Below are 24,275 nucleotides of genomic sequence, written 5' to 3'. Positions count from 1 at the left end.
AGGGGGACCTGTGCCTTCCAGGCTTTCTGAAACTCAACTCCCAGCATCCATCACCAGTGGCCATGTTGGCTGGAGCTGCTGGGAGTCATTGGTTCCCCACTGCAGGAGTCCAGAGGTCCATAGAATGGGAATGGTCCAGTCCATTGAGCTGGTACACCAATGTTGTCTCTTTCTGGAGAGATACATCCTTGTGGGGGAGTTGGGCGGTGATATAAATTTGACATATAAATAAATAAATAACTAAATACATCTACTCACAATTGTGTATGGGTTTTCTTCACCTCCAAACTAAATTACTGACATGTGTCATACAGAGTTCTGGAGGCTTAGTGACCATCCAGGAATTTCAGCTCTTTGTAGGCAGGATCAAACATCAGCCATTTACAGTTCCCAACAATCAAGACCAACAATCAAGACCAACTGAGAGTCCCAGAAACGAAATGGACTTTTTGAAACGGATGTTACATCAGTTCGAAACTGAGAACTGAATGTCCTCCCCAAATGAGAATATGCACCCTTCTTCCTCACAACTACCTTCAGCAAACAAAATTTAAAAATGAAATCCAGTCACAGATTTCCCAACAAAGCACACAGCTTGGCCTCAACAGGTTTTTTCATTTTTAAATTCCTTTCCTCTCAGGCACTGTATTTGTTCCTAGGATATCAGTGGTTTTGGCAAGGACAACACTGAGATTTATTTTCCCACATCCGCCCCTTTGTTCTCCTTGGCTTATCAATCTTTCTTTCCCCTTTAGCTTTCTTGGCCCACAACAGTTTAGCAATTTTCGTTTCTCTCCTAAATTTCCCCCACCCCTAAAGCTGAAACTGGACTGGAGGTTGTTCCTCCTCTTTGCTCTTAAGTAAATAGCTAGTAAAGGGCAAGAGCTAGCCAGCTTTGGGCCACGGCAAAGGGGACCCTTTAGGAACCTTTGCTCCCAACACAATTCAAAGGGAACTGAATCTTCATCAGTCTTGTTATTGGCACTAAGAAGAAAGCTCCTTTCAGTAACATGGGTAGAAATAAGCTGGCTATGACATTCACACTCATTTCATAGTCATGGAAGTGTAATGTGTGCAGTTCCACATTACATTAAAGCTGCAAATGTACAGTGCTTAACACAGTTGCAAAAAATACTATCTTCGGAGAGGCAAGTTGATGATGATGATAAGAGCTACCAGATTTAAGGTTTAGGGCTGCAAGGCCAGAACTTGTATGGCTCAAATCAATCACTTTACACTATATTAAGAGGTTAAAATTATTTTTCTCTCCCCTTTTCATGATTCAGCTATTTTGATTTTACTCACATTCTTAACTTTCTTTGTTGCTTTTCTTGTATTTATGAAGACTGCACTTAGGAAGACTGGTCAACAACCTTAAATAACTTTACAACTTACTACTAAGGGGAGGTGGTGAAATTTTGAGACCACACATTCTGGGTGCTCTAACAGAATGGCTTCCAAAGGCAAAGTTTTGAAGTTCTTCCCTGCTACTTCTTTTAGACAGCCCTGACCAACCTTGCCTTCTTTTTCTGAGCAGGTGGACACACTTCTGTGCACTGTGCCCGAGTTATCCCAAATGTGTGAAAATGTCTAGGAATGCCACCAGACCCAGTTCAGAGCCCAGAGGTATTCTTGGATTGTCCTTGCTTGCTTGCTTCCTCCCTCCATCCCTCTATTCCAGATGGAGAAGGCCTCCCTCCCTCCCCCTCTCCATTCAAAATGGTGGTCTTCCTCCCTCCCTCCCTCCCTCCCTCTGTTTCTTCAGCTTAATATGCCACTCCAATCATAACTGGCTCTGAGCAGCATAGATACCCAATACAGTAATCAGATTAAATACATAGGAAATGTATTCCAAAATACCCCAGGCATCGCTAACAGGACTCCCAGACAACATTACCCATTGCCAAAGAGATCAAAGAGAGCATCTCTGATCCCAAAGCCATGCTGGAAATGCCAGTCTCAATAGCTTTTCAAAAATCTAGGAGGGTAAGGGCCAATCTGAACTTCAGGGAAATGTTACTCCAGAGAAGAAGACAATGATTGACAGAGTGATACTGGAGATACACTATTTTACTTTACAGAGTGTCAGCTTCCCATTTAATTTTTTAAATTAAAATATCTGTTTTTTTAAATTAAAAAATGGTAGAAAACCGGAAGAGCACAAAGGGAGGTGACCATGTTGTCCATATTTGATAGATACTGAACGTATCTTCTGGATCAAAAGGGAATCAGCAGCAAACTTTTTTCTTCTTCAATGGGTGTGAATTCTGCAACAAAAACTGACAGTAGAATCTTTACTGTCTCATTTTTTATTTTTTATTTTAGAAGTGATGGAGCGGAAGAGGCAACTGAGGAGAGATACTGACACCACTTACCGCAAGAAATATCTGCATTGCACTGCTCACCACCTCAATATATTGATAATCAAGCAAGCATCCAGTGACTGTGATGACGTGATGGTCTTCTAAGGCCAGGTTGGAGTTGATCACTGGGATCACCAGGCAACCAGGACCATTCTCCATCCACCATGAGCGATGCAATGACGTGTTAAAGGTCATGATGAAGTCTCGGTCCTACAGAAATGGGAGAAGATGAATTCAGATGCTGTTGTTTGGATCATTATAAAGATGGAGAACCTTTGTGTGTTCAACAGCTAAAGGAAGACCTACCTAAAACCTAAATCAAAGCACATTATCTTCTCAGCTGCCTCCCTTGCAATATGGCACTCAAAGGATTTGAGAAGAGAAGTGATTAGTCCCAGCGCCATGTGACACTTCTAGAAGGAGCTCTGCTGTGCTGAAACCTGCCTAGGAATTTCTCATAATTTTTGTTCTTTGCAAAAGAGGCTTATTTTCAGGGTGCTTGAGAATTTATTTCCAATTTATCTTTGAAACTTTTTAAAGAAGCAAAGGCTTTCATTCTGAAGTCTCTCTGGCTGTCCACACTTACTAATCTGAAAAACCCGCATGGGAGGAATTCCCTCCTGATGTCTTCCTTTAGGAGTTAAGCAAAAAATGAGAAGTCAGGCAAGTTACAGAGTACTAGAGAGAAGATGGTACAATAAAATATGGGGCATTCACATACCCCTTGGTCATTCTGTTACTAAATAAATGCATTCCATCCATAAGAAATTTATAGAAAACTTCTTTGTCTTTGAAAGAAATCTCAAACACAAATTCTCTTTCATGAAATTGAATGAGAACTGGCAGGAAAAAAAATGCAGAACAATTTTCTCCATGACATTGCCCTGAATGTCTGATGCAATCCAATACAAACTGGACCATAACTCCTATCAGTCCCAGCAAGCATGACTGATAAGCAAAAGTGATGAGAACTCAGGTTTAGAACATATCTAGGCACTTAGTCCTCATTAGATCTTTGCTAGGTTAGAAGAAGGCAAGCCCGCAACAACATGATTACTCCTTATTAATAGAATATATAAACAAGATGACTGGCAATGATCAGTATTACTATGGTATTTGGGCACCAACTGGAGAATTTGACAAACATGTAATCCACAGGCTCAGACCAAAATGGGAAAGGAGCCAAGGATAGCAATACACACAGTTATTTGAAAATCAACCCATCAACTTAGCTTGAAGACTTTAATGTACAGTAGTCAAAACAGGGATAGGAGTAAATGGAATTATGTGTTGTAGGCATCTCTTGCTCCTTTAACACTCTTCCATCTCCTTGATGGTGAATACTGAGGCTACTTAACAGCATCTAGTGAAGCCTTCCTATCTCTGGAAAACAATAACATCCCTCTGTTTTATGTGCATTGCAATCTGATACTGGTTAACTTGCAGTGGGAGCAAGCTTCCATGTTAAAGCCATATAGCAATCTGAACTTCTAGCCCTTCCATCTTGACTGCTAGAAAAACTCCAGACCCATTTATGCTGCTCAGTTCAAAACTTCAGAAAAAGAGTAGGCAACCCAGCAGAGAGCTATCCAAGGCAGACCTGTGATAGAGGACTATGAAGTTTCTTCATATTTGATGAAACCAACCTCATGATGGTCAATGGGGCTCAGGAATATTACAAATCGATCACTGTAGGGTTCTTATAATTGTCAAAAGTAGAGAGTGGAGTGGCTCACATTGTCGTCAACAGAGTCATGAAAAATCGATCTGTGCTTCCATGTTCATGACAAAAAGGGCCAACTGGTCAAAATGGACCAATTGTAGGTCTGCCTAGATGAGGAACCAATCAAGAACTAGCTTTTTTGGACTCTTGTGATATGGACTAATCAGAGATCAACTTGCCAGGGACAAGCGGGTACAAGAGCCCACTCAATTCCTGTTTGGTTGCCTGTGAGCTGCCGAGAGGTACACACAAAGCAGCTCACTCTGCTTCTGAAGATGCCAGCCATAGTTGCTGGTGAAATGTCAGAACAACAGAAAACAGACCACAGTCACTCAGCACAAAAGCTTATTACTGCTTCATTGACCATCTGGCTTATTTATTGAGGTGTGAGAAACATATGTATTGTCGAAGGCTTTCACGACCGGCATACGATGGCTGGTGTGGGTCTTCCGGGCTGTGTGGCCGTGTTCTTGAAGTTTTGTTTCCTACGGCATCTTCAGAGTGCAGGAGCACAGACAGGAGCAGTTCTCTCTGTGCCCAGGGTGATGTGACCCTTTTGTGGGTATTTATAGAGATTTGAGGGGGGAAGGGGGATTGGGGGTGTGTGGGGGTGGGTTGAGTTATTGAGTGGCTGCTTGTTTTGGTGTCTGCATATGTGTGTATCTTCCTGGGGATTAGGCAGGGTTTTTTCTTCTATTGAATTGTTAACGAGGGGCTGCTGGGGGTGATTAGCAAGTTCATTGTGTGAACTGTTCACATGTCCTGGCGGTTGAGCTGAGTTCGTTGACCTTTTGCAGGCTGTATTTTCCAGGATTGGTAGCCAGGTTTTGTTGATTTTTAGACTCTCCTCTTTTTTATTGAAACTGTGCTGGTGCTTGTGAATCTCAATGGCTTCCCGGTATAGCCTGGTATAGTGGCTGTTGGTGTTGTCCAGTATCTCTGTGTTTTCAAAAAGGATTTTGTGTCCAGTGTGCTTGAGAGCATGTTCAGCTACTGCAGATTTTTCTGGTTGCTGTAGTCTGCAGTGCCTTTCGTGTTCTTTTATCCTGGTATGGATGCTGCGTTTTGTGGTCCCGATGTATACTTGCCCGCAACCGCATGGTATGCAGTATACTCCTGCGGCGGTGAGGGGATCCCTTTTGTCTTTTGCTGATTTTAGCACTTCTTGTACTTTTCTGGTGGGTCTGAAGATTGTTTGGAAATTGTGTTTTTCCATCAAACATTATCAAAACCCTCATGGATCGTGCCAATTGGATCTGCGAAACCCAGTTCCTAAACTCTGAACTTAACCACCTTAATTGGGTCCTACAAGCGAATGGCTACTCCAAAAATGAAATAAAAAGAGCCATCAAACCAAGAAAGCAACATGCGACTGAAGAAGAAAAACAGCCACCCACCAACAAAGTATTTCTGCCCTATATCAAAGGGGACACAGACCGCATGGGAAAACTGATGGAAAAACACAATTTCCAAACAATCTTCAGACCCACCAGAAAAGTACAAGAAGTGCTAAAATCAGCAAAAGACAAAAGGGATCCCCTCACCACCGCAGGAGTATACCGCATACCATGCGGTTGCGGGCAAGTATACATCGGGACCACAAAACGCAGCATCCATACCAGGATAAAAGAACACGAAAGGCACTGCAGACTACAGCAACCAGAAAAATCTGCAGTAGCTGAACATGCTCTCAAGCACACTGGACACAAAATCCTTTTTGAAAACACAGAGATACTGGACAACACCAACAGCCACTATACCAGGCTATACCGGGAAGCCATTGAGATTCACAAGCACCAGCACAGTTTCAATAAAAAAGAGGAGAGTCTAAAAATCAACAAAACCTGGCTACCAATCCTGAAAAATATAGCCTGCAAAAGGTCAACGAACTCAGCTCAACTGCCAGGACATGTGAACAGTTCACACAATGAACTTGCTAATCACCCCCAGCAGCCCCTCATTAACAATTCAATAGAAGAAAAAACCCTGCCTAATCCCCAGGAAGATACACACATATGCAGACACCAAAACAAGCAGCCACTCAATAACTCAACCCCCCCCAATCCCCCCTTCCCCCCCTCAGATCTCTATAAATACCCACAAAAGGGTCACATCACCCTGGGCACAGAGAGAACTGCTCCTGTCTGTGCTCCTGCTCTCTGAAGATGCCGGTCACAGGTGCTGGCAAAACGTTAGGAAACAAAACTTCCAGAACACGGCCACACAGCCCGAAAGACCCACACCAGCCATAGTTAGAAACATAAATGGCTTTATTCAGGTTTCAGAGAGGAGGGGGTTTTTTTAGCTCTAACGGGAGATGCAAGGATTGAATTCGGAATCTGGAACACAGTTGGACAAGCAAAGCTGGATGCTCTGATGTCTGCCACAAAATCTTAGAACACACAGTAGGCCAGCCTACCCTCTCCCAGGTTACTCTATTCTGTTATCACTCCCCCTGTTCCTAATACTCAAGCCTCACGTGCTGGGTAGTAGTGGTCAAGATTTCTTTTTCTAAGTATGTTTTACATATGCGCATACTCATCATGCAATTCCCCTTTGGGGTAAGCAATGCTATACAAAGAGCAGAAAAACAGTCATCAGATGCAATGGGATCCAGGGAGATAGAGTGTTAAAAGTGGGAAGATGATGGACAGAGCATCACAGTGGAAACCACAGAGCTTGCACTGTGACACTCCATCTGCTATCCTGCCAATTTTGAGCCCGTGGACACCACTGACTTGATGAGCCCATAAATATGGACTTGCACTGTACATTATAGATTGGGTCAATCAAGATTTTCACATAATGCTTTTCATTAAGACAAGGAATGAGTAGACTCAGTTACCAGCCTTATTCCTACCCATGTCACATGCCCGATTCCTGGCTAACTCTAAGGACATCACTGGTCAGTTTTAGTACCTTCTATGCAAGCCAGGATTTCTAATCTAGAGACTACCTTGTAAGCTGACACATTGTTGTTCTTATCCAACCACTAGGATGTACATACAATGCACTCATAATTCTTGCCCTCTGAAGAATGACCAGGCCACAAATTAGATGAACAAACCCAGCTATCCTATAATTCTGCCACTATTCCCTGCCCTCCAACTATCAGATACAAAAAGCACAGAGTCAGCAAAGGCCATTTTGGGCTCCCTTCCAGCGTGACTGCCTCTGATCAATATGTCTAGCTAAAGAAGAAAAAGAAAAGATTCTGCAAAGGGGTTTAGTCTTCCTTAAGTTTTTAATCCAAAGGTGATCATGAAACAAGATGAGGGCTGAAAATTATTTGTATAACAGTCTACTCTAAAGCTTTATTTGCATCTAGAAAGGATTCACATTTATTTTGGGGGACTGGGGGGAGGGGGGCACTGGCCTTATGACCTCAAAGAATAGGTCAGGGATTCTTTTTCCCAGTTGGCACAAAGGGTCTTTTAGGGAGGTGGTGGGTTCTTTTTGGGGGGGGCTGTTTTAGACACACGTCCTATCTGAAAGCTTGCCTTACCTTATTTGCACTCTTTTTCACTAAGCAGCCACGAAGGCCTTGGAAAAGGTATTCAAATGCTGTGATGTGTCTATACCTACAAAGATCAGAATCATGCAAGCCATCATATTCCCTATGACACTTTAGGGAAGCGAAAGTTGGACTTTGAAGACGCAAGATAGGAAGAGCATTGACACTTTTGAACTTGGGTGTTGGAGAAGACTCCCGAGAACACTGTGGACAGCCAAAAAAACAAACAAATGGATCATTGAACAAATCAACCCAGAGTTCTCACCCGAGGCACAAATGACCAGGCTCAGATTATCCTATTTTGGACACATTATGCAAAGACCTAGATTTCTGGAGAAGGCTCTAATGCTGGGAAAGGTGGAAGGAAAGAGAAGAGGACAACCAGCAGCAAAGTGGATGAACTCAGTTAAAGTGGCAATGGGTGCGCCATTGGAAGATCTGAAGGCACAGATTAGGGACAGATCATCATGGAGAAAATCTATCTATGTGGTCACTAAGAGCCAACAATGATTTGATGGCACATAATCAATCAATCAATCAATCACTGAAAAGGGCAGGACATTTAAACAGATGTTTCTCCGCTTCAAGAGAATATGCAACTAAGACTCCAGTACAGCCATTCAAATGCATCTTAAAGCAAGCAATTATATACTCATATTCTCAGTCTCAACAGGAAAGAAAATGGATAGACCTTAAGATGTTGCTCAGCTACAAGGCCCAGTGGCCCCAGCCAGCATGGTGAACGGTGAATGATGCTGGCAGCATTTTCCAGAGCAATTTCCAAAGATCTTTTCACCAGAGCTGTTCCTTACATTACCTTTCCTAATACAAAATCAGTGCCCTCCCAAAGCTTAGACCCTAGAGCAGCTCACTTCCACATCTCAGCATCCTACATGGCAGAAAGAGTTTGGGTCTAAATTGCACACAATATTGGAATAACTGATGTGGTTGTCAGGCCTAGCCCAAAGAACTCCTGGAGACCATGCAGGTTCAATCAGCAAGGTTTATTTGCCAGCACCTGTTTACAGAAATCTTCTCAGACTGACCAGCAGTTCCCAGGTACAAGTCTCTACTATCTTCTGGAATGTTTAGGGATGCACCAGCTTTCTCCGCTTATCCCCAGAGCGTTTTCACCCCCCTTCCTCCATTCCAGTCCATCACAGTGGTTCAAGAACTGGGACCCTGGCAATTTATATTATAAACAGGAACCAGCGTATCTGTCAAGTTCATATTTAATTTGTTTTTCATACCCAGTCAATGTTCATTCTACACCACCTCTCCGATGGTTTGCAATTCTTTTTAGGACTGCACAAAAATTCATATGCAATTTTGTACACACTTCTAATAGACGTATTGTTGCACCCGTTCTTCCTTGCCATGATACATTCTTGCAAATATTTTCCCCCTTGACATGAATGCACGCTCATCTTTTCCCATGCCACGAAACTGAAAAACTCCAGATAGTTGCATTCTGATTTGTTTATGGATTTGAGAAGTAGGACCTGAAAGCTCTGCATTAATATTTCTCACCCACTCCTAATTCAAACTGAAAAAGACATTAATGAAATTGCTGTGTCACCCTCAGACCAAGGGAGATGATAGGACAGACTGTTCTACGCCTGAAGTGGCAAATTGGTTCAATATATATTGGACTTCAACATTTCTGGTTACTAAAAACTGTCCCACTGAATTATATGGCGTAGTGTTTGTTTAAATAATAATAATGATGATGATGGCAATAACCATAGTAATAAAATAAGCAATGATTTTTAAAAAGCTGTGCTTGGAATAGACATTAGAAGAGGCATTCCCCCTTGTCTACTACAAACAGGCAAAAATGCCTTTCCCAAAATGACCTAAAATACAAGATCCATAAATCTATATCACCTATCCCTGATAACAGTGTGCTTTGAATTCAGAATGGTTTTCTCCTTGGAACCTGAGTTAATCAGCGAGCAGTACCTGGATGAGACACCGCCCACCCCCTACCCCCATGCATTTATACTGCTCCAGAACAAGTATAGCCTGATTTTTCTTCCTTCCTTTCCCTTGTGGATCAACCCATCTGTTTACAAAACAGAACTGCTTCTGCCAAAATGCTGTGTGAGCACTGCATTTCAAACAGGGGTTTGCCATTACTTGCAAAACCCGTGCATTCCATAAAAGAAAAATGCCCCAGCAAGAGAGGGGAAAGAGCACACAGTCTGAACGCCTAGAGAGCCAAAACCCTCATTTATTTATAATGCAGAACAGCACAGCAGGTCTCCCAGTAGTGTGCCAATTCTGCTCTGCAACGTCACAAGAAGGTGGTGGTGGTGGTGAAGAGATAATTTGAAAGGAGCATGGCAGCATTTACAACATGTGATCTTCTCCTGAATTCTAATCTCTATCCAATGGAGCAATTGCAGCTGGAAAGGTGATGGCTGGAAAGCGGATGGGTGGACCGATGGCTTGAGAAAAGCAAGTTCTGGGTGTGATTAGAAAGGTATTACCTGTGAAAGGTGCCCGACTTCCAGGTAGAAACAGATGATGAATGCATTCCAGCCAACCCAGAGGATGAGCCACACAGCGTACTAGTGGGGGAAAGAAAGGGGCAGGTTGATAGTTAAAGATGGTCAATGGAAAAAGCTGTTAAAGCAACTGGAGATCCCAAAGATATATGCTTGCTCTCCATCATTCTGCCCCTAAAACAAACCTAGCAGCAGAAACACAGCACACACTGAAGTCATTTTTCTCCTACGCCAGCTAGCAAGAGTTGCCACCTGCAGACTTAAGCTTATGAATCTGAAGGAAGATGCCTAAAACAAGTGGAGCTTCTTAATCATTAAAGCCTAACTTCCAAAATCAGAGTTTACACAATACACCAAGCTATCAATCATGGTTTTCAAACTAGAATGCTGGGCTCTTACTACAAGCAAAAAATAAGCCAAGCAAACTACATGGAGGCATATCGTGCTGTATTAATCAATTCTTGTGAGTTACGCTTTTGAAAAGCTTTGGGAAATGTAAAGAAAGTGGAGGTTGGTTAGTTGCTGTCAAAGGAAAAAAAACAGGGAATTGTGGTAGACAAATACAGATTTAGGAATTTTCATAGACTAGACCTATATTCTTCAATCTTCTTTCACTGGACTTTCCAGATGTCTAAATTTTTAACTCCAACTGTATCAAACCTACGTACAGGGGTGTTGGGAGGGCTGTCAAAAAAGTCAAGATGGTGCCTGCAGCCATATGATCAAAGCCCCACCAGTTTTTTACACGTATTATGTGATGCGCATAAAAAAAGCATTAGGCTTTGTTCACCTGGTGGCAACCACCATCTTGAATTTTTAACACACACACACACACAGTCCAGTGGATTATGATACTCCTGACATGGCCAAAGGCTGGGAAATTACAGGAGCCAACATTCAGCACCTATGGACGGTACCACATTAAGGAAGGCTGGACTACTTTCTTCCCTCATCAAATATAAGCAAGGGTGTGTGTCTACACAAGACAGAAACTTTAACACAATATTGCAATATTCTCAGTCATACTGCATTCTATGCTATGTTTATGGTTATAGACACCACTGGCCCACATTAGCTTTCTACCTAATAGCTAGTTGGTATTGCTGCTAGTCATCAAATTATTCTTGACTGTTTTCTTGAGAGGGCTCTAAAACACACCATTCCGGGCTTTTAATTATCAATTATTTTAGTTTTGATTGAAATATCTCTGATTGAAAGTCTAGTTTTATGCATTCATGGTGCTGAGAGACTTTGGCAGTGGCAATATAATAGGTTTAATACATAAATCAACCAACCAGTGTCTCATTTCTAATCCTGTTCTGGAAAAGGAAGCAAAGAAAACATAGAGCAGGACTTGATACCTACCAGCATGAGGTATCTGGATCTGTACTGAAGGGTGCCAAAGACACCCAGGATAACGGCCATAATGTGTAAAAAATTGGCCAGGATTGGCAACCACTGATAACCCAGGAAGTCAAATATCTGTCTCTCCAGGGCTGCAACCTACAAGAGACCATAAAGGGAGACAAAGAGTTCTTCATTGCATAGCATTACACAGAATAAGAAAGCAGCAAAGTCTACCACAGAATTAATCAGAAACCCTATGGGCTATTAGTCACAACCGACAGAGATGTTGGCATGATTCATTGGCTGCTGTCAAAGAAATATATTCCAAAGCAGGAGGATTTATTAGGAATCATCACAAGTCAAAGAAGAGGGTGTTTGCGCTGGCAAATTGCAACAGTGGAAAGGACCACAAATGGATCGATGCTTCAATTTCCAAGAGCAGCAGAAGAAGCCAGGGTCTTTTGTGAAGTCCCCCAAAGTGGTAAACCTGTATACTTCCCCAGGAGATTGTTCCTTTGAATCCAAGGAGACTTATTTTAGAAATATTGGAAGCTGCTCAGGATGGGTGTCATTCATTGGCAACACCTCTCCATGATTCTGAACAGCTGTTTTTCTGACCCTGTTTGGAAAAGCACAAATTGAGCTTGGAAACGTAAAGGCTCTCATCCTTTAAGCTATAGCAACCATGACTTGAATTGACAACCCAAGGAGTGTATGGCAGGCTATAATTTTTAGAAGGTGATGGGGGTGGTTGTGATTTGGTGAACAAAGAGGGGATCAAGGTCTAGATGGACTTCAATGACTACCTTCGCATCAGGATAAATTAAGTAAAATTTTCATCCGTGGAGCATAGCCCTCCTGCACTTAAACAAAGTGATCAAAGGATGTGCATGAATATCTTGTCTTTCACTGAACAATCATCTCAAGTGCTCTGCTTCACATTTTAAAATTCAAACCTAAGGGAATTCCTCTCAGAGGATGTTCTCAAATTGAGAAGGATAGACAACCAGAAACATAAAAGAGAGATCAGCCAGGCCAGTATTCACACCTTCTACCAGTCCCAATAACCAAACCAGTTCAAAAACACCTCCATGAAAAATGTGAAAAGAAATTATCAAGCATCCTGAAAATAAGGTGGTAGCCAAACAAAACCACTTTCACAGAGGAAGCAAGCTTCTGAGATATTCAGGGCCAAGTTCGGCACAGCACCAGTTCTGATGCAAGTGCACCATTCATAAAACAGTATTTTCTGGGGATGAGGGTTTATGTCGGAAGTCAGATGGGACAGAAATAAACCTCAAGTTGAAGATCAGGAAGGAAAACCTTGATAAAATAGGAATACCCCTGGATGATTGGGGCTTTGCTAGTTCTTTCCAAAGCTTTCATTAGAAATTGAAAACAAGGCAGAATCCTTGAATTCAGGCCAAGCCTCTGAAATAAACCACACCTGTCAGCAGGGATCCTGTCTCCACATTTCTTCCCTTCCCCCTCCCTTCCCCCCATCTCTAGTTTAAGCCTGACAACCCTTATAAATCACTTGTGCAAGTGACTTCGTCTTCTAGATTAGGCTAATTGGGTTCTTAACAGCCCTACTGAACACAGGCCACTGTATGCCCTCCAATTCCAGAGTCCTTTGAAGTAAGAGTCAGTGTATTTCTTTGGTGGACCTTCCATTTCTCTGAGATGAGACCAGCCATGAATCACGTAGTCCGCCTCTGGGGACCTAGGGCAAAAAAAGCTGGCAATTAATTTCTGACACCACAAAATGGTCTACCAGTTATAGCTTTCCACAACTGTTGCTATTGGAATACAGCTCTCGTCATATGTGGCTCTGTGGGGACTGGGTCTGGTGAGAGTTGTAGTCCAACACATCTGGTTAATTGCAGATTCAGTACCTCTGGGGGGCCCCAGAATGGTGAACGTGGTCAGCTTAATGGAAAGGTCATGAAATGCTATGCCAGTTCCCAGACAGTGCCTGCTTCTGCATACAGCAACATAAAATAATCATTAGTACATACAGTATTAGCAGAGTTGTGAGATTATCTAACATTGGAGGTTGGGGGCAAAGGGAACGTGAGATTCAGAAAGTAATAAGATATTAGACTCTCCAGATGACTGCTCGCTTCCTTTTTAACTCTGCAGCAGAGAGTACAGGCAAATGCTTAACTTGATTTCCTACTGCTTGAAAACTGGCAGTTGCACATATAAACAGAATCCTGTGGAAAATACTGTCAGAACAAGACAATGGGTCAGTGGCAGTAGGCAGTGTTACTACAGGTATTGTATCTGGTGAGCTGGATCTAAAGGTTCCCTTCCTCTAACTTCATCTCACTGAAGGGTCTTCCATCCAACCCACCAGCCTGCTTCATGCATCATGCTAAACCATAATACGGCTTGTTTGATTTTGGTTTAATATGAAACGCAAACCTGATTATGACTTATAACGGACCAGTGTAGGATGGCTTGCTTGGTGAAACCCTGGTTTAAAGCATCCTGGCTTAGGGACATTTGAAGAACTCTATTTTTACTCTTGTTACTGGGGAACGATGGGTGTTGTGGAGAGTACCAGCTCAGAAAGGTCTATATGGTACTTAAATTGTTCTTAAGCTTTAAGTCTGCCTTCATTGGCTTGGTGGCTTCAAGGAGACCTTGGTCTAGAAAAATTATGACCCAAGATCCTGGAAAGCCACTGACAGCCAAGGCCTTGAGACACTTCATCTGGCTGCTCTACATTAAGCTAACCCTTTGTGCAACACCACACCCCTTTATATTCCAAGTCCATGTGACTACTATTGCTCAGCACCAAAACAACCTTGAGATTAATTGCATCCCAACGGCCCATTATCCTTGAACTCTGTGATTTCATTTGCCATATGCCTTGGGCTCAGTGGGGATTTCATTTAATTAAGCCGCACCAGAAGTAACATTTCCAAAACACTGAAACTTCTGGTACCATCAGAGAGTCCATGTGCGATCTTGGGTTCTTCTCTAGGAGTAGTATTAAACATTAATTTTACAGGAGTTTAGAGAGGGAGGGAGAGAGAAGGACTGCAAATCCAGCAGTTCCCCAGTCCTCTTCAATAAGGCTGCAGGCAAGAACATGTAAAAAGAGTGAGATACCATCTGTACATTTGGTAACATCTTGATTCTCTCTTCAGATCTGTGCTCTTGGAGAAGTTCAACAAGAGCCTTCTCCAACCTGGTGCCTCCAAGTTGAACTTCAGCTCCCATCACCTCACAACAAACAAAGCCAACATCCAAACTGGCCAACAGATAACTGGCCTGGATCCTTGCCACAACTTTCAGAGTCTGGAAAAAAAAATAATTGCAAACTTGGTTGCAAAGCAAATAGCTGTAGACGAGCACCTGCTAATTTTGTTTAAGTTATTACACATAAGAATCTTCTGCTAAAAACCATTCTGCCTGCATACTTGGCATTACTACCACCAAGGAATCTTGATTGGAAGGCACAAGCTGATAGCTTAATTGGGTTTAAATGAAGATGGCTATATTTCCTGATTATCACTTTCTTTAGTAACAGCAGTTAAGTTGCTGACAATTAGGCTTCACTTAAAATTGCAGGTGAAGATGTCTGCACATGAATGGTAATATACCCACATATTAATGGAACATCTGCCCATCAAGCTATGGAAAAGCAATGGCAAGGAGGCTCCTTTTTAACTCTAGGTAACTCCCTAGTAATCCAGCCACATATACGAAGCTGCTTTATATCTTTGGGTCCACCTGCTTCTGAAGCATCTATTGCATTTTATTTTATTCAGTCTCTCCCAGTACAAAGTAAGTGGAGATGGTAAACTGGAGGAAGAAAACACCAAGATGCAACTGTCTTCTTCTGGCCCCTTTGTTGCCAACTGAATAAAAGGAGCAGCAATTTGGGGCCTTTGTCCAAGGCCAATGTGGGAATGCAGATCTCATCAACTACAAAGTGTAAAATACAAGGTGGAAGGAGGGATGGTTCACTGGACTGAATTAATTCAATGGCCTGGGTTCATACAATACAATGGCTGTGTTTGCACAATGTAGTTTACCATGGTTTATTCAATTAGCCCAATCTTCTGGGCATAGAGTGTTTCATCCCCTGCTTCTGAGAATGGGGATAGCAATGTTCAGAGAATTTGTCAGTAAAGGGATGCAAAGTAGGGACACTGGTTATCTTTATAGGCTGCATTCATATGACATGCTGATCCAGGATTCACTGAATGATGGTTCCCATGGCTCACTGGGCTATCTTGCATTGGTTAAAGAGTTTTCTTCATCCCTCATTACAGAGATTCAAAACTTCCCCTGGAAGCTGGAGGTGAAGTGTGGTTGCTTCAAGTCTATGCATTATTCACTTTGGCCTGGATGCACACACATTACTATGCTTCTAAAGAGGGTGGCCTAAACACGTAGGACTATTGAGTTGTGTTTCCTTCACCCCAAACAGGAAACTCCTGCAGAAATCTTGCCTGTTTCTTTGATCCTCACGCAGTTCTTGTTTGTGCTGCTGTTCCTGCAAAATCAAAAGTCACTCGGTGCATTTGAAGGCCTACAATGCTGTCACCCACATGTTGCCTTTCTTGAGCACAACATGCAAGCTGTCACGCAGCTAAAATAAATGATGTATTAATGGGACTGCATGCTTCTGCTAATTTTTAAAGCTAGCAGCCATCAGGGAAGAAGCAGGAATCTGGACTGTAAGAAGTGATCCTTTCCCTACTATCACGTCTCAGATTACGAAAGCCACCTTCCAAAAGCCGCTATTCCTCTGAGGAAGTCAATTAATAGTACCCTTTAGTGTTTCTATGTCAACTGTTGCTGCTACTTCTGCTACCCTGAAATGAAAGGTCCCAAATATTGATGGTGTTCACATGATACACTAATCCATGGTTAACAGAACCATGCCTTCACTCAATCCAATTTTCTGGGTTCATGTGACACACTGAACCACAAACTAACCATATGGGCATAACACGTCAGGCTAAAATATGGCTGTTTGGTGGCTGTGCACATGCAAAATTGACTGCGTCAGTTATACAACCAGTGGCTGCAGTCACACATGCCAAGCTTGGTTAATTTTAACCTTAGTGTGTGTGTTTGTGTGTGTGTGGTTTAATGTATTGTGTTAACCCAAGCCATTGGGTTAGTTCAAGACTGGGCAAATTCAGAAAACAGGTTAACGCAGGAACCGGCTTGAGTGTTGTATGAACATAACCAGCAAGGAAGACTGCAACCAGGGTCCTCTATCCAGGTGCTCCCTGTTGATGGGCATCTTCAAGGCAGAAGCTTCAGATTCAACTCCCACCCAATCAAAGAGGTTCTGGATAATTTTGGCCAATCCCTATGGCAGGGCCACATTTCAGGCTAAACGATAGTATGATTTCATTTGATTTGGCTTAGTGTGTTCTGTGAACCCAGATATTATGTCAGAGTTGCAGTTGGCAAGGTGAGAAATAAGGATCCTGGGACCAGCAAGACCGTTATGTCAGTACAGCCCAGCCTAGAAAAATGGGCTGCAAATAATTCATTGTAACAGAAGGATGGAAGAAAGGAACCCAAGATTTCAACACATCTATGGCTCAATTCTTAGGCTCTGTAGAAGACCATGTATCTCCAATAACAGCAGCTTATGTACTTGACTTTTCTGTGAGAGCTCGTGGGCAGTTTGGGTGTTTAGAGAAAGAGAATTATTGCAATGCCTTGGGTGTTGTTCTGGCACTTTTCGCTTTGCCTTTATGTGTGAACCAGACCAATCAGGCTGCTTTAAAATCATGATTAAAAATCTTGGCTTAGGCTAGGTTCAGCTATTGCAAGGTTATTATTCAGAGGATAAAATGAGGAGAGGTTCCCCCACCCTCTGCCACGCAGGCAACTTGCCTGGCTGCAAAAAAGGCAAAATATAAATATAATAAGCAGCAAGCAAAGACGACTTAATTTACACAGCACTTCAATGAAACAGCTACTCTTCACGATCATGACAAATCAGGGATCAGCAACATCCTAACCATGACACTCAAGATTGCATTCACGGATCCCCCACTTCCTAAATTAAAAAAAAAAAAGGAAAAATATTATGAGATTATCAAAGCTCATAAGAACTCCGTTCTCCCACTCCAAAGCCAGAATGCCATCTTTCCCAAAATACACAATGTAATCCCAGGATTACATTTGCACTACGCTGAACTAAAACTTTTGGTTTTATTTTGCTCAAGGAAAAAAAGTGAGGTGTCATAAGAGTAAAACAGTAAAACACAATCTCTACTCCAGAAGGCTTTTCTCAACCTTGGCCGCTTTAAGCTGGGTGGACTTCAACTCCCAGAATTCCCCAGCCAGCATGGCTGGCTGGGGAATTCTGGGAGTTGAAGTCCACCCAGCTTAAAGCGGCCAAGGTTGAGAAACACTGGCTTAGAGAATCTTCCTCTTAGCAACTTCAACTTGTTCTTGCTCTCTCCCATACAAGCATGACAGTCACTTGTAGAGATGACTCAGGGCCACCTCATCCTTTAGGTAGCTTAAATTATGTACCCAAACATGCAAATGCACCCAAAGAAGAGACATGAAACACAACTGCCCTTACCATTTGGACATTAAAAGGGGCAAAGCCCCTCTACGCTTGGAGCTGAAGTGACAGCCCCTTGTCTTTTAAACTCGCGGGAATGGAACTGCTTGTTTAAATGTCAGGGTCAAACTTCAATCTCCTCCTTGTAAAAAGCAAGTAACCACAAACCTCTGCTATTTCAAATAACTCTCACCTGCAGTTACAGATCCTTAGGCAACTTTCAGATTCCAAATCCCCTTTTCTTTTTTTAATGGGAACAGGGCTGGGTAGACATCCTGATGCCTTGAACTCAAGTGCATTGAGTTCACATTACTCACATTACTCAAGTGCATTGCAAGCAACTAAAGTTATGGTCACCTGGGACTGACTGAATGGGTGCCATGCTACCACCTAGGACAGGGCTCACCAAAGTGGTCAATATCGACCCCAAGGGTCAATGGGATTATCCAGGAGGTCAATAAATGTCTGGGGGTCAAAAGGGAGTTGATAAATGATGGAAGGTCGATTGGGGTCAATTAATCTTTTGGGATCTCTGTACAGCTCCATGCTAGTCCCTAGTCCTGAAGGTGAGGTGGCTAGTGGCAAGAAAGTGTTACCCAGGGTTGGATGGTCAGTTGCCAGCAAGAGTGGCCTTGAGTTGTCTCATGATGATGATGATGATGGCTGGTCGCACAGTCAGCCAGATGTTTAGACTGGATTTGGCATTTTTATCCACCTAGAGTCTATTACTACTACTACTACTACTATTTGTAGTACTATTAAAGTATTTATTAAATTATTTTCATATAGCAAATATTTGGGGGTTGATGAACAATCTGAATGAAAGGATTTATGAGCTGAAGAGTTTGCGGACCCTTGACCTAGAAGTAAGGCATTAAAAGGAGCAGGATCTATAATTGCAACGATGAGCCTTTGTCACTTTTTTTAGAAACGTGAAGGCCTTGCAGGAGGATCAGCGTTCCCTCTTCTGTATTTTTCTTATTTCCCTCTGAATGTTTTTTTCAGCCTTTCAAATCACTTCTATTTTTGCAAAGGCTTTTTTGAATTCCCTTCCCAAAAATAAGACATACAACATATCCCACTACCCTTTTGGATTTATTTTACTTCAGTAAAAATGCCAGGAGCAGCTATCAATTATTTCCAATCTATCAAACATTTTGTTAAATTATTATTTGTTCATTCTGGTTTTACACCACAGCCAGAGACAGTATAAGGCAGTTTTTTATGTCCTCCATATTATAACTTAAAAGAAAAAGAAAAGTTTAAGCTTTTGAGATCTGTTTTGATGTCCTTTTTTCTCTTAACAAATTGATGTTATAATTGTGAGATTTCAACTGTTTTATACACTTCTTCTACAAGTTGGTACTCTGCATTAAAGAGTGGAAAGCAGTTCTTAATCAACTTTTTCAGTGAATGGAATTCACTGCTTGTTTTTTTACATTGGGATGATTATGATGGGCAGCTCGGCTCACTTGTTTCCTGGAGGATTTTTCAGAAAGCAACTGTTCTTGGGACCAGCCCTACCACTAGACACAGTGAAGCACTTACCTTAAGAAACAAACATTAGGAAGCAACAGCAAGATGCTGAGAAGAGAACATGTGGGACAGCATAGCTTGAATCCCCAGCTAGCCTGCTATCTTCATCTTCAGTGGGGAGTGACTTGTATATTCTACTCAGCGCTCTAGCTCAGTCATAATGTGGTTGCTCTGGTTTTGGCTTAGCATATTATATGAACACAACCATTATGGTCTGTAAACCCTATACTTAATATAGAGGAGGGCAAGTTGAGGAGCCCATGGCCATGAGGCCTCCAAATACTTTTTGTTTTTTGCAAGTGTACAGCTTTCTCTGACCACAATGGTCTGAAAGTAGGTGGCATTATGTCCCATCATACTGAGGCAGGACAACATGACAGCTCTATAGTAAACACTACAATAGAGTTAGCATGGTCAAAACAAAGCTCCAGAAATGCCCTCCTCAAACCAGAAAATCATGGCCCTGCTCACACACATGAATCCCAGCCACCACTATCACTTTGCCCATGACCATCCTTACTCTCCCAGAACAGTCTTCTGTTCCCCATCACCCAAAGGTCGCTTATGTCAGCCATAGCCTGCTGTGCGAGTCCTGCCAATTGTGGTTTTTTCAACAAACCAAACCATGCTTAAGCAAGCCAAAACTTAGAATAATAGGAAAACTAAGTCCTTGAGATGAAACTGCCACTACAGATACCTCCCAGGAGCCCAATGTGGCCCTTTTCACGATTGCAAAATTCTGGTCCCCAGCAAAGAAATGCCACAGCTTTCCAACCCAAATGCCATTTGTCAGCTCCAAACATGATTTCCATAGCAACAATGCAAATGTGGAAGCATTCCATAATCATTAGGGAGAGGGGCTAGGCAGTATAAACAGTGACTGCAGTAGATTACATGCCTATTACGAGTAGTTGCGGTTCCTGAGCACTAGTAATTATACCTAATTGTGCATTTAATTGTGTAATTGAAAACTCACATATAGAAGAATAGAGAGTTGCCTTCCTCTCTTCCTTCCACAAGCTAGGAGGCCAAGCTAGTAATGCCATATTCATGATCTCTTGGCCCACCCATCCATGAGGTTCACAAATGCAGTGAGCCAAGAGGGTTTCTTCTGTCTCCTGATCAATATGGCAGCCTCTATGGAAGTCTCCTCCAATTTGGCCTACTGAATTAGCCCAATTTAATTTGGGGTCTGACTTTGGTTGAGAAACCTTAATCTCCTACGGACTGTAATTTGAAAATCAACAGAGAGATGTGGGTGTGAGGATGCCTATATAAAGAGGACCCCACTTGAGCTCATCATATATGTGATCAGACTAGAAAATTGGAAGAATTTTACTAATCGCATGAAACCTGATTCAAATTGTCAATTCAATTTGAAAAAGGGATCCAATTTAAAAATTTCAAGTCATGGGGATGAGATTCCATTCAGAGGTTTGAACTGTTGAACTTCGCCAACTTTCTCTTCCTGACCACTAGCACCAAAAGCCAGATTGTTCTTCAATGCCCTTCCATCAGGAGTATCTACAGAAAATGATTATGGAGGGACAGAGGACTGGCTGAAATTCTGCCGGCAGAGTTATTACACTGGCTGGAAATTTGGGGGAAGCATTATGCTGCATGTACAGACCCATGAGGCATAATTCCATTGGGACACCTCAATTAAGGGACTGGGGAAGCTGTACCACTTCAATGTCCGCCTACACATATTCCTCCTTGGCCATGTCTGACTTTAAAGACAAAGTCCTTCCACAGAGGACTGAACCAAGTCTCTACACCTTATGTAGTGTGGAGTAAAATTGTATTCTTCTACTCAATTTTCTGGGACTTTGATAGAGAAGTGGAAATTGGAATGGTTTTATAATTTCACTCAAGTAGAGATAAATAGACCCATCTGACATTAATGGATGAAACCAGTGTTCAGGGATGATACCACCACATTTTAAACCAATAAGCATGGGAGAAAAATCATTCCAGGCAAGTTTGACTGTTGGATGTTGTTGTTTTTTTTAAAAGTACTGCTGATAATTGCATCTCTTAATGAACTGGATATCATTTGAAAAGTCATCCCTTTGTGATTTTTGTGGGGGGGAAAAAGCTATCCTAGGAATCAATGGAAATCTGATTTTTTAAAGGATATTATGCTAATATTAAATGTTCCCCTGAGTATCTGTAAAGCCTTTGCAAATGGCCATATACAGTTGAACTTAAGGTATTTGATTATATCAAATCCAAACGTTACTTGGAAATGAGTTCTACTGGTTTCTCAAGTATCTTAACTCAACAGCTTATTTCATTTTACATCATACAGATCTTAAATGAGAAGACTGACAAACAAAAAACTCTTGCATATTAATTTTAACATGCTTAAAGAACTCTATACAGCTATCTCTCTATCCCTTAGGGTAGTACACTTCTCCCAAATTAATTACTACTTTGATTTTAGATTAGATTGATATTGTATTCCTTCCAGTTTCAACTGCTTTTGTCCATGCAGTGCTACTTTGAATGATCCTGTAGGAGAAGAAGGCTTTGCGTGAAATCCATGTTTTCATAGCCTTCTCTGCACAACTTCTTGGAAGGTCCTGTGGCTGTGCAAAATCATGACATCACCTGATATTCCAGAAAGTGCTACTGACTGGCAAGTTGTTGTAGAAACAGATATTTGTGTGGCTGGAAACACACTGCAGTCATTTTTTCGACTAAAAGAGAAATTGATGGACAGACTATCAATATCACCTTGTACATTTAATAATTTAAGCACAGCATTATTCACAACATGAATTTCTCAAGTTCTTCTCCTTTCTCACTTCTTTCCCTAGAACCTACTCAAATGCAAAAAGAAGGGGAGTGATGAATGCAGTCCACTATTGCCTAGGTGGATGATTTCATAGGGGACGTGTCCTATTTAGAGCAAACCAACACCCACTTCATGCACAGGACTGGCTAGATCAATTTTACCTACTCATGGCAAATTCCCTACGGGTAGACTTTGGCTACCAGAATTCCCAGCAATGGTCATGCTGCTTGGACTTCATCCACACACCAGGAAGTTGCCAAAGATGGGAAACACCAGGCTAGGATGTCAAGATATGAAAATTATGTATCAGTCACCAAAAATCAGGATCAGAAGCAAAAACAACAAATTCTGGAACAATTTTTCCAGCCTACTTATACTTCCTTCTTGTGTCAGCATGATGCCCTCCTGGTTATAGAAAGGCTGGTACTCAGAGAACTGAGTTCACAATTAATATATGATTGGGTAAATGTTCCACATTAATGCATTTTTTGTTTATTCATGATTTAGTGAGTAAACCACAATTGGCTGGCACACTAAATCATAATGCATGCTGTACAAATCACAGATGCTGGGTTTGCACAAGACACTAAGCCAAACCCAAACAAACCACATTACAGCTTCAGGCGTACAATATGCAAACCAGCTACTATGATGATCTTTGACTTTGGTCAAATCATCATTCCTAGCACAACTTAAATAACACACTCACACAGTATTTAAATGCATAGTAGACAAGGTTTTGCTCCAGGTTAGCCAGTGTTAAAAACCAGATATCTATTGGAGTTACTTGCACTAATTCTAGGTATTGGGTACTAGCCCAAAGAGAAAAAGATGCTCAGGAATAATAATTAAGGAAAGCCCAATAAGGAATGTGTTACAGTAGCCTAGCTAACAAAAGCATTAATGAGAGCTGCCACTCTTGGTTGAGCAGAAAGTTTCATAGCCTATTTACAAGATAGATGGTGCAAACTGCAAATTATTTCATTACACAACATGTAGTTAACCTATGAAATTCATTAACACCAGACACCATGATGGCCAGCAATTTAGATACTTTTAAATGGACAGCAGAAAAATGAGTAGATGATCAAGCAATCCATTACTACTCATTTTGATGGCTGCACGCTACCCCCAGAATCAGAGCATCCTTCCAGTGCCTGCTGCAAGGGAGCAGCCCTGGAAGACAGCAGTTGTCCTCTCCTCTCATTTTTGTGTCTCAGATGCATCTTGCCAGCCAGCGTGCAATCAGAGAATGCTAAACTAAAGTGGGTCCACATTTGGTCTCAAAAGATATTTCTCATGCTCTCACCCTCCAGCACCAAGAGAAAGCTTCAAGTTCAAACTGGGAACATTTATGTAAACTTCTTACAATTCACCCCAAAGGCATCAAGGCCAAGCACAGCATTGTCAAGCCTACACTGCCCTCCACAAGGCTCCAAAACCTGTAGAGAAGAATGAGTCAACCGATGAGTCAGAGAGGAGGCTCACACTAAGAGACAAGATCCAATTATCAAACAGAGCTGACATCCAGTGAAAGTGGGGCTCCACTGATAAACAAGGGGGTGCAAAAGGAGCTGTTAAAACCCTGCAATGGGACCAGTCCCTCCCACGGTACTTGTGAGAGAATGGCCTTAAGCCCACAAACAGCAGATATAACAAGCCCTGCATGGAGTTGCTTTGCCACAGCAGTCAATCATGGGTGGTGAGCTGTGACAGCTGTATGCAAACAGTAGAAATGGGCTGTTTTCACACTAACCCAAAATGTGACTTGTTTGTTGCTGACTTAACGAGGGGGTGGTAGCTGAGCACCTCACAGGATACACTGATGATGCATTGTGAGTAGGATAGTGTTATGTACAAGAACAGGGATTGAGGGGGAAGGTGTTCAAAGAGGGTGGGACTTATTTACTTATCTATGTTGTC

General features: G+C 42.0%; 1 protein-coding gene across 2 annotated transcripts in view; it reads right to left on the bottom strand.

Moving 5' to 3' along the window:
• Positions 1–24,275, bottom strand: part of NKAIN1 (sodium/potassium transporting ATPase interacting 1) — a 33,931-nt gene that overhangs the window by 5,361 nt on the left and 4,295 nt on the right. For both annotated transcript variants that reach the window (XM_088140055.1, XM_088140056.1), the window contains exons 2-4: positions 11,476–11,613; positions 10,093–10,173; positions 2,376–2,573 (exon numbers count right to left, since the gene is read on the bottom strand). In XM_088140055.1, the coding sequence (XP_087996181.1) occupies positions 2,376–2,573; positions 10,093–10,173; positions 11,476–11,613 (417 nt within the window). The remainder of the gene's footprint in view (positions 1–2,375; positions 2,574–10,092; positions 10,174–11,475; positions 11,614–24,275) is intronic.

This window comes from Python bivittatus, unplaced genomic scaffold (genome assembly GCF_059951505.1).
Source record: "Python bivittatus isolate LINGU-HERP-01145 unplaced genomic scaffold, Pbiv_v1 ctg000310_np1212, whole genome shotgun sequence".
Lineage (NCBI taxonomy): Eukaryota > Metazoa > Chordata > Lepidosauria > Squamata > Pythonidae > Python > Python bivittatus.
Note: the sequence above shows the minus strand (reverse complement) of the source record. Positions and strands in the feature narration are given on the sequence as shown.